At 49.5% G+C, this 10736-nt stretch overlaps 1 protein-coding gene across 1 annotated transcript in view; it reads left to right on the top strand.

Moving 5' to 3' along the window:
• The first annotated feature begins 4193 nt into the window (after positions 1-4193).
• The window catches only part of LOC101636440, a 53078-nt gene continuing 46535 nt past the window's right edge, over positions 4194-10736 (top strand). The window contains exons 1-2 of the mRNA XM_004682109.1: positions 4194-4407; positions 7640-7758. Coding sequence (XP_004682166.1) covers positions 4194-4407; positions 7640-7758 — 333 coding nt within the window. The remainder of the gene's footprint in view (positions 4408-7639; positions 7759-10736) is intronic.

Genomic DNA, 10736 nt, shown 5'->3' with positions numbered 1-10736 from the left:
CAGCCGCTGCCGCTGACGGTATCCGGAGTTCCGCGCTCCCTAATATGGCGGCGGTCCAGCTGCCGCGCCTCCCGCTCCGCAGCGCCGCCGCCGCGCGCGCCCCCGGACCCCCTCCCACCAAGCCCCCTCCCCCAAACCCGACCCTCACTTTGTTTGCAAAGCAGCGTAATTGGTTTAAACTGGAAGGCTAGGGGGAAGAGGGAAATCGGTGGGGGAGTAACCCCCTTTGGAACAGGAAAAAAGAAAAATAGGCGGGGCCGGGCGGGCTAGAGTGCATTCAGGATGGTAACCACGCTGCCGGAGAAGGGCTGGGGACGTTGGCGTAGGAGCCTAGGACAGAGGGGCAGTATCGGGTAAATGACCCCAGCGTCCATACCCAGGGGGAATCACCGCCCCCCCGGACGCTGGAGCTTCTGCCCCGTCCCTTGTTCCAATCTTCTGCCACCTTCCAACTCCCCTCCCCCCCGCCCCCTTCTGATTCCTGACCTAAAGTTCAACCCAGGGAGACTGGAGAATACATACTACACCCCCCTCCATCTCCCCGGGATTTTAGGCTTGAAAAAGGAAAACAGCCCACTTTTGCCCAGTCACTAGAAACTCGGCCATCTGAGTCAGCCGAGTCGAGTGACGTTAGGTCGATCTGGGCTCCTGGCTAGCAGAGCGGAGACGCTGCCACGAAACCAGTACCTGCGGCTAAAAGCAGGTGAGTCACAGCACCGTTTTATATCTTTATGACATAACATTTTTTTTCCGCCTCGGTCCACTCTACTCTTCTTGTCATCTGTTGCGATCATAAAGAGGAAGAAACTGAGAACAGATGTCTGCGTGATAGGGCAGGCGGACCTAGTCGGGCCGTCCTCCCTCTGCCCAGCTCCTCCTCCTGCCCCCCTTCCGCAGCCTCCGGGAATGAGCTGGAGGCTACCGTCTGGTTTCTGATAGGGAAAGGTCAGGGGGAGGGGACAGTTCCCTAAAAAACGTGCGTTACTTGGAGAGCCTGGGCACCGGCGCGGGAACGCATCTGCGGGACTAGTGTGGTGCCAGGCTAAAGGGAGCGGAGGTTGGCGGGGTTGCCTAATCCGGGTCTCGGATCTGCAAGGCTGGGTTAGGACCCCAGGCGCTCCCTGGACATCGGTGGGAAGGCTCCCCCAAGCAAAGCCTCTAAGCTTCTATGTAGCCCTGAGTAGTGGATTGTCCACAAATCCTGGGGAGAAGGAACGACTGGGTGGTATGCAGACTTGTTGATAGATTGCACGATGGTGCCTGTGCGTTTCTTAGTGAGTATGTGTGTGTGTGTGTGTGACCATGTGTGTTGTCCCCTCTGTAAAACCACTTGGTTTCCTTAAGTGGCAATAAAACAAAATCCTTCCCAAATGACTAAGAAATCCGCAAAAACAGTTTTGTTTGGCAAAGTTGTTTTTAATATTATTAATCTCATTTCAAGAAATGTGTTTTAACTTGTCTTCCAAACAGATACCTTTTCCCCTTGTGCTTTGTTCTTTTAAATCTTTCTTCCTTGAAATCTGGCAACAGAATCACGTTAAATCCTTGAACCAAACAAATCTCTTAAGTCAGCAGGGGAGCATGAGAGGGTGAAGATGTGCAGTTAAGGAAATAAAAAAAGATAAAAGCATTGGATTACAATTCCTTTTTTAACAACAAAAAGGGGGGGCATCACATTGTAAGGGAAGGAATGAGAGTGAAATTAAACCCACCTGGAACTAAATGAAGTTGGCACCCCACCCCCAACTTCAGCCTAGCCTTGTGACTGAGAGCTAGTTCCATCAGTTTGTGTAAACGTGTGGTTCTGCACCTATTTCTCAGGCCGACAGTCAGAAACTACTTCTGTTGTGCAAAGTTCCCATCAGCACCAGGACCTTAATTCCATTTGTGGACTACTCGGATGCTTAGTTCCCAGAGCCTGACAGGGGGGTGGGGGAGGGGAAGGGACTTTCTTTGCTAATGAGCTTCCTCCTTCCCTCCCATAGTGAATATCCAACACCCTCTTGTCTTTACAGCAACGTCAGAGCATGACTAGGGTATTTCTATGGGCCTTAACAACTTAGCTTTTACGGTGCACAAAAGCAGGTGCTTTAAGAGGAAAAACCAATGTCACCTTAAAGGAGGGAGTCAATAAAACATGAAAAAATTCTTCCTTTTTTAGACTATTCGCCAAGCCTACTAGACCTCATTTTTTTTTTTAAGTCAACTTAAGAAAAGAAGTCCACCATTCATAGCGGAATGGCCAAAGTGAAGTTCCTCCAAAGTCCAAGACCAGAACTGAAGAGTGGACTCAGTTTTAGAGCTCTTGGCAGGAGGCCTGTGGGGGAAACCGAGGAATTCCTGCGATCACAGCGCCTCCTGTCGTGGGAAAAGAATGTTGAGTTCTTTTAGCAGTCCTTTAGCTTGGGCTGGGACAGGTTCGAACTTCAATAAATATCGCTTCGGGAGAAGAACCCCACGCGACTCCTACAGCCAGTGATTTCGGTACATAGAGTTGATTGCCCAAGGCCCAGGAAAAGGAAAGGTGGCGGCTCGCTTAGCGTCCCGTCTTTTTTCATCTCAGGGGACGTATTCTCCCACGCCTAACAAATCTAGGAGGTGAAATTACAGTGTTATTTCCAAACTCCAGATGCTATCCTGCCAGTTTCTTCCCCAAGTTTAAGTCCCGGTCCTGTCTTAAGCTGCTGTCTCCGGGCTGCCGGCCAGTAGCAGTCAGGTAACGTGACAGTTGTTGCGGCCCATTCACCCTCCCCCCGCCCCTCACCAAATCGGCCCTATCTTTCCGCTTTGCAAAAGATAGCGCTTGGGGGTGGGGTGGGGGTGTAACTAGACCTGTCTTCAGCCTTGCGGAGCCTGAGTGGACCCGAGGCAGGGAAACCACTAGGGCGTCCACGTGATGGATTCTGGGGTGTCCTAGCCAAACTCGCTTTGGTGAGAACAAGTCTGTGCCAGCCTGGCGCGGTGCGGTATCTGGGAGAGCAGGCTCCACAAGAGGAGAAAGCCGGGGCGGTCAAGACAGTGGGCTGCGTGGACACTCCAGGTGGCTGAGGGCGGAGGAAGCGGCTCCACCCTTCCCGGAAGCTATGCCTCCCACGTCCTCGCGGCCTGTACCCACGCAGTGGGCGGTGTGTGCAGGCGGCACCCGGTGCTTCAGCAAGACTCGGCCCCTCCGCCTCCCCTTCTCAGCGCTGGGTGCCCCTTCTTCAGACCTTCACCAGGGAGGGTGAAGCGGAGGGTGGCTATGGCGACAGATAGAAGGAAAGGGCAGGGCTCGAGCCTCAGCCCGTTCGGCTATTTCTGGAGTGCCGGGTCCTTCCCGTTTCCTTGGACCTCGGGGGAGGCAGCGAGCGGGACCCTGGGTGGCGGGCTTCCACGAAACCTCCAGGCGCCTCCCAAGGACTTCCCTCTCCGGTTCTCCCTAGTTTGCCCCCTTTCCTCGCGGACCAGTCCTCCCACACGCAAGGTTGTGTCTGGTTTCTGCCACCTTGGTCAAATTAGGGTCGTCGGAGATCTCCGCAGGCCCCCACTCTCCACCTTCTTCTTGATAAGAAGCTTAAATCCTCCGTCCGCGGGGGGTGGAGGGGTGGGGAGAATCCGCTGCATTGCTCGTTAAGTTTAAGTGTTGTCTTTCACGCTGTTTAAAGGCCACCCCAAGGATCGGGATCGGGGCAGGTTAGGACTGAAGAAGGCCTAGGACATGGACAACGACAGTTTCAATTACGTGTGCCAGACCTCTAAAAGCCGGGGTGTGTGCCCAAGCTGGGGAAGGGGCGCGGGCACAGTGAGAGGGCAGACCCCGGCGCCAGCCTTCAGCACCTTGCCCACCACCGCGGGAGGCGAAGCGACACAACCTTAGGGCCACACGGCTACCCTGACCAGAAGCTCCCGCGGGCAGAAAAGGAGAAACTCGGGACTAGGCCAGTGACCCAGCTACTTCTATTTCTTTCCTTTTCACTTTCCCCATACCTTCCTACCTACCATCCTCTGCCCCTTCCATCATTAAACCATTAATTGATAAATTAACCAACATGCTCCAAGGCCTTCTCAAGCTTCCCCCAACCTTCAGCCCACACAGTAGCTAGAAACTCCGGGACCACGTAACGCGCCGGGTCCAGCGGTTCCAAGCCGAGGTGTCTAAGGGTCTTCGCTGTGCCCCTGGCCTGGTAATTGTGCGTGGACCAAAACAAATACACATGCGTAGCTTTCACCTTATTAAACGGAGTTTTAATGTAATATTTCACTCTCGATTATTTGCCACTGTTTGCTCTTCCCCCGACTGCTCCTGGACCCGCCGCGGGGTTTCGGAGCGGCGCGGAGCTCAGGCCTCGCTCTCTCTAGCCGGATGTCTGAGCCGGAGCTGCTCGCCACCCGGCCTCGCCCGCGGGCTACAAAACCGTTCCTCTGGCGGTTAGCAGGCGTCGCCTAGCCAAAATCAACTCGCATTTTCATGTATTCAAATGAGAAATGTTAGGAGGAACGGCGGTCTTCCTGGGCTATCTCTAGTGGCGGAGGCAAGGAGAAAGTGTTCCTACCGTGCCCCCAAAGAAACGAAAACTTCCCCCTCTGAAGGCTGGGTATAGGTCAGGGCCCCCCACCGACACCTGAGTCCGGGAGGCGGCCACACATCTGCAGATTGCTTTCCTCCGCCTTTTCTACTACTCTACTCATAACCATCAGTGCCAGCTTGAGCAGACAGCCCAGTCCCCGCTGGTCTCCCCTCACCCTGCTAGCCCCTGCAGGGCTTCTGTGCTCAGTGGTACCCACCCTTTCCTTTGACTACTTGAAAGTCTCGAGGAAAAATTATGACGAATATTAGATCTCAAAGCGGAAAGAGCCTGGGGTGGCTGAAGCCCTACTGCGTGCCACAACTAGGGAGGAACTTTGAGATCCTGGCGTTTTCTCCCTCTGCCCTGCCTGTAAAGATTTCCAGCCTGACCTGGGGCGGTTCAGAACCAAGACGCCTCCACACGGTGAGATGCTAGAGTGGATGAGGGAAACCGTGGGCTGCGGAACACTAATCGAATGTCATCTCTTGCCTGGAGCCCACCAGCTTGAAACCGATTTCCTTCCTGAAGGGTCAACGAGTATTTAGATTCGCAGTCTTCGGGTCCACCCCACCCCCTTCCATCCATCCATCTGTCCGTCTGTTCTCCCTTCCACACACACACACCCAGGAGCTTTCCCACGGCCCCTCAGCGGTCCACGTTGGCTTAACTTTGGCTATTCAAACGCGATTACCCTCAAATTTACATAGTTGAATTAACAGATGCTTTTGCAACAACCATATAAATCATATCCTGCTCATGGAGAAAAAAGTAAAATGCATTATAGCCAGGCTTTTTTCATTGTATCGCCTTCTGCTTTCACTCACCCAGTGTTAAAGTTGTGCTTTTGACAGACAAAAAGACGAATTTATTGGAATAGCTAGAGAGAGATTAGTTACATTCATCGTTTAAAATTAAAATTCGATTGAAGGACACTGTTAGGTGGCATCTTTTGGGACTTTCAGCAGTTATTCCAGGGCTAATATTATAGGAAAGTTTTATTTGAAAACGAGTGCACTTGTTTGAAGTTTGGTTTTCCTTGTCCTGAGAGTCACAGTGCAAAACCAGTGATTAACTCAAGTTGCAGTAAATTTACTTCTAAACAGAAACACTGGTAAGAGACCTCCTAGGCAGCAGTCCCTTTCAATGGGATAGTAGCAAGATTTACAAGAACGTTGGCCAGATTTTGAATGCTGAGATCCTGCTTACTTACTATACGTGGATAAGAAATTAAGCTGCCAACATTGGACATCACTTGCCGTGACAAGTCCAGTCCAGCCTCCTTGGTTCTATGGTGAGACGTTTGCAGGCCTCCCCAATCAAGTAGACTCTGCTTTCATTAGTGTCACACCTTGCTCTAGATTCAGGCCAGGCTCTTATCACCCCTTCTCAACAGCAAACTGCTCTTTGGAGTAGGAACCAATGTGATTCCTTTTGACTGCCAGATCAGTCTGAAGCACAGTTAACTTTCAATAAAGATTTGTTGACTTAGTCAGCTAAGTGCCCCAACTCAGAGACTGGGCAGGTTGGTGTCAGGAAAAGATGCAGGAGTCTAGGAGCTGTATCTGATTCCACTGTCGCCAAGTGAAAGAGCCCACATAATGTGTCTCAGCTCCATGTACAGAGAAAACAAAGCATTTGTGGGATGAATGGACAAACATGTAAATGAAGGCATGGTCACCACCTCAGAGTCTTGCAATGTTTGAGCTTCTAGGCACATTGGTACCTTCCTCTTGGCATCTATACTTGACTTCAACTAAACTCACGTAGGTGAAAACATCAACTCGGAAATGCCCCCATTAACTGCCTCTTGACTCTGGCAGCATCAGCAGTTGCACTTACCCATCTAAGGTGTCAACTTGTGACCCAAGAAAAATATTTCTTTCCCCACCCCTCCTTTGAAAAGGCAGCAGACTTGCCTTCCAAGAACAGATATTGATTAAATGGTAAAATACCTCATCAACTTTCCATCATGCAAAAAGGTTTCACTCCAGCTGAAAAGGAAACAACTCTGTTTAAATAATATATTTAATTTGGCAAGCAAATGAAGCCAAACCCACTCAGTGGGGAGGGACAGCCTAGCAGCATAGCTCTCTTTAGGTTTGGGATTGGATTCCAAAACCCAGTGTAGGGTACTCATAGCTTGGTGCTGGGGGGGGGGGGACCTGGGGTTGGGGAGGGGGTTGTTTAGAGTTTGGGGACATAGTCTGGGTGGAATTTGTGAAGCAAGTCACAGGTTTATCCTCTCCAATGCGAGCTCGCTCTGGGCAATGTGGTGGTAGGAATTCAGAATTATCAGGCATAGGTCTTAAAATCGTCCCTTTCATTAGGATTCAAAGTACTGTATTTCACAGATAGTCTGTCTTCAGCATAATGTAATGATTTCCTGAAAGAACCACCAAACCTTTCAGAACCTACCATATTGTTGGGAAGTATTGCAACTGGATACCCTCCCGTTACTTTCTCCTGAAGTTTTATTTGCTTTAATGCATGCATGGGAGTCTCTGTGACAGGAAGCAAAGCTTTTAAGCTGCTGTTGGTCAGAAGTCACCTGGCAGAGAGAACCCAGCAGCTGTGCTGTCCTGGAAGTGCCATCCCATATGCCTCAGGCGGAGTGGGGTTCATGACTTGGATACCACCCAGGATTTGCTCTGCAAACTCCTTAAGTTCAGACCAGGCTCTTTTCAAGTGCTTTCAATGATAGGTTCGCAAGGAGGACCCCACTGTCTTTGCCCCACTGTTGTCCTCCTGCCAAAATACCTTATTTGTGAATTGCAGGTCTGTTCTGATCTCCTCATGAGCTTCCTCTCACACCCCCTCCAAGATAAATGGTTCAATAACTAAAGCACAGTGCTGAGATTGAACATCGGTTTACACTGGGGCAAGAGCATCTGAAGTTACTGTAGGTGCTGGGTGGGAATAAAGCAGAAGGTCACCCCAAGTGTTGAAAAAGGGATGAATGAAGGACTAGAGAGTATCTGAGGGGTTAGCAACAGGGGCTTGGAAGTGGGGACTAAAGTCGGGATCCTCAAGGAGGTCTATGTGACCTGAACTTTGCACAGGAATCCAGATGACTTAGTTTCTTTCCTTTCCAGATAAGGAGTTTGGACTTGATGTCACTGGGCTCTGGCAGTCATCAGTTATAGGAACAAAACCTGGAGTGGCTGAGGAACAAGGGTCTGGAGCTAGGAAAGGAAACATTACGGAGTCGAGGGTAAGGGGAAGTGGCTGTGCTCAGAGCGGTTGAACATCTCTCCTCAAGAAGCCCAAGGCTTTGGAAGAATGGGTATCAGGAAGAAGACTTACCTCCTTTTTGCTCAACATCTAGTTTTATGTTCCATGCTTCATCCTAAGTTTGGGGCAAAAACTTACCCCTGTTCTTTCCCAACATCTCCAAATTGTCTCCAGAACGATAGAGAACCTAGGATGTCTTCCCACTTCCCTATTCAGGCAGATTCCTTGGCAAGGTGCCAGGAGCCCTATCACATTCTTCCCTGGGCAGGACTGGCAACTCCAGCCCCAGAGGCTGAGTCTGAGGCTCTCTCACTGGACAAGCTTCAACTCAGCCCATCCATGCAATTGACAAAGACTGCGAGGCAAATATTTAGGAGCAAGGGATTAGAAATCATATGGATCCCAGTCTGTATTCTCTGAGTCTGTGTTTTCTCAACGTAAAATGGGTCCATTAGTACCTATCTCGCACCAGTGAGGTGCAGAGTGAGTGCTCTAAATGTTAATAAAAAGAATGAAAGTGTTGGAAGAAGGCTGGGAGCCTAAGCAGTGCTGGAGGGGCAGGTGAGGGGAACATATGCATGGGAGCTGGAGAGCAGGGCCTTTGCTTGTGGTCACCAGCCTAGTTCCATGGAGGTCGTCATCATTCTTCCAGCAGCAGTCGGGAAATAGGAGGAAGCGCCTATGTGAGAAATGAACCCTGCTTAGCTGCACCTGCATCCAAAGCAACCTTGTCCACACTTCCCTCTCAGTCACCACTGCAGCTTGCAGTGGCAGAAGAAAACACCACCAGAAGGGAGGTCCACAGGCAGCACAGGAACAAATTAGGGACCTTTGGGGTGGGGAGGCGTAAGGGGTGAAGAGATGGGAGGTCTCATATATCCTACCCCAAGGCCCACTCCTAACCTCCCAGGATAGCTAGACAAATTGTCCTTCCCCCTACCCTCTGTAAGAGGGTGGGACATCTGGCTTCAGGAGCCCATACCTGACTCCTGGGGGACCACCCAGAGACGGTGAGCTGGCCCCAGGCACTAGCTAGACCTGCACCACTATCCTGGCTATGGAGACCTCAGGTAAATCTGACTTGGAGCCTGGAAGCAGCCCAGCAGGAGAGGTGAAGGAAGCGGGAGGCAGGAAAGGAAACTGATTTGGCTCTGCAGGGCCATTCTGCTCTCAGCACCTAAAATTGGGGTGAGCTGAGATGAGAAAGCAGGACCCTTGATTCACTAAGGCAATTTTTCCTTTCTGCCTCTGACGCCCTCCTCTACTTCCCCTCTCATATGTCATTAGAAGTAACTGCTTATTACTAATCTGAAGCACCACTTAAGACATTTTCTTTTTTTTGTTTTTTCAACACTGTCATGGTAAATGTACATTGTAGTTTCTTTTACAAGGTTTAAAAAATCTGTCCATCAGTTGCATCTTATTTATTTATAATTTCTTTATTTGCATAAAATCCTCAAACCCCAAGACAATGTTATAGCAAGGAAATTTTGGTGCTGCCTTAAAACTCTTTGATATAGCTTCCCCTAAAAAAAAATTTTTTTCCTGAGAGTCCAAACCTATCTGAACCAAAGCTCACATTCTGGGCTTATGGTGGATCCTGCAAATATTAAAGTCACTATTACCTTGCCCGTGCAGGAAAGCTTAATGAGATGTCAAGTCTTAGTTAGGACAAACAATAGAATATATGAAAAGACCACATCACAAAGGGTCTCACCAGATGTAGATCAGTTTGCTGAGTGAAGATTCCGGAGCTAATTGACCCTTCCAGCTGGGGAGGCTTGGAAGGGCTGGAGGTAGAAAGGGAATCCCTGGGGCTCACGTGAACAAGGACCAGCAAATTTCAGACAGGACGTGGATGGGCTAAGGTTTGTTTACAGTTCTGTGTACAGGCTCTAATAAGTTTTTGAATTCTGCTTCAGTTAGTAATCAGAACCAGGTGGATAAAATATTTCCTCCACCAGAGAACAGAAAAACAACACATCTTCAAAGCTTATTAATTTTCCTTAGATGGGTATTGGGGGAGGTGCACTGGAGGGACCCTGGCTGGTACACAGACGTCTTAGGCTGTGAGCTCTGGCTAAATGCAGCTTCTGTTTTTACAGCTTACTTAGGGAGAGCTGTTAGTTTTTCTAAGCATAAATCGGGCATTGGTTCTCTAAGCTCAATGTTTAGGCTACAAAGCACATCCAACAGCCTTACATACCTACCTTTAGAAAAAGAATGGTTCTGGAGAAGAAAGACTTCAAGCTCAGCAAAATCTCCAGTGCATTACCATACTTGAAGAACACCTAAGAAAGCCCTTTGGAAGTGTAAAATGTAACTGGAATGCTAAATACCAGTCACTACCTGCAAGAAAAATAAATCCTCAATTCTTAACCAGGTACACCTGCTTTGGACCAGGCTTTTTTGTCTTCTTTGTATTTTTTCTTTTCATTGGGTGGTTTTACTTACAGTGTTCTTTCTGGTCAGTGCTTTCTATTTTTGTCTTAGAGTCCTGGGTTTGGGTCATCAGACTTCTGAGAAATCCTAGGGAAGGGCGATGGCTGGCTTCCCAGTGGTCCACTCCTTAACCAGTAAACTCTGATGTTAGAATTAAGTCAGAGTTGGGGTCCAGAAGGAAGCCTCACTTATGTTAATAGGGACACTCTGGGGGAATCCGAGGGGACTGAGGACAGAGGATGGATTAAGCAATGCTGAGGCAGGCCCCCAAGGTTGGGGAACTGTTGCAGTATATATTCATTTCTGTGGACTCATGCAGAATAGGCAACTTCAGGGAGAGGACTTTGCTAGCTTTTTTGTTCGTCTCCCTCCTCTGCCCTGTTCTCTGCTCCAGAAGCTGTCTTCTGGAGCCACACCACCCAGTTTTTTTTTTTTTTTTTTTTTTTTATTATTTTTTTTTGAATTTACGGACTTGCAGTTCAGGGCCATGATGAAGGAATGAAGGACAAAGGAACA

Source organism: Condylura cristata, unplaced genomic scaffold (assembly GCF_000260355.1).
Source record: "Condylura cristata isolate star-nosed mole 26May11 unplaced genomic scaffold, ConCri1.0 scaffold00013, whole genome shotgun sequence".
NCBI lineage: Eukaryota > Metazoa > Chordata > Mammalia > Eulipotyphla > Talpidae > Condylura > Condylura cristata.
This window is presented reverse-complemented; position numbering and strand designations above follow the sequence as displayed.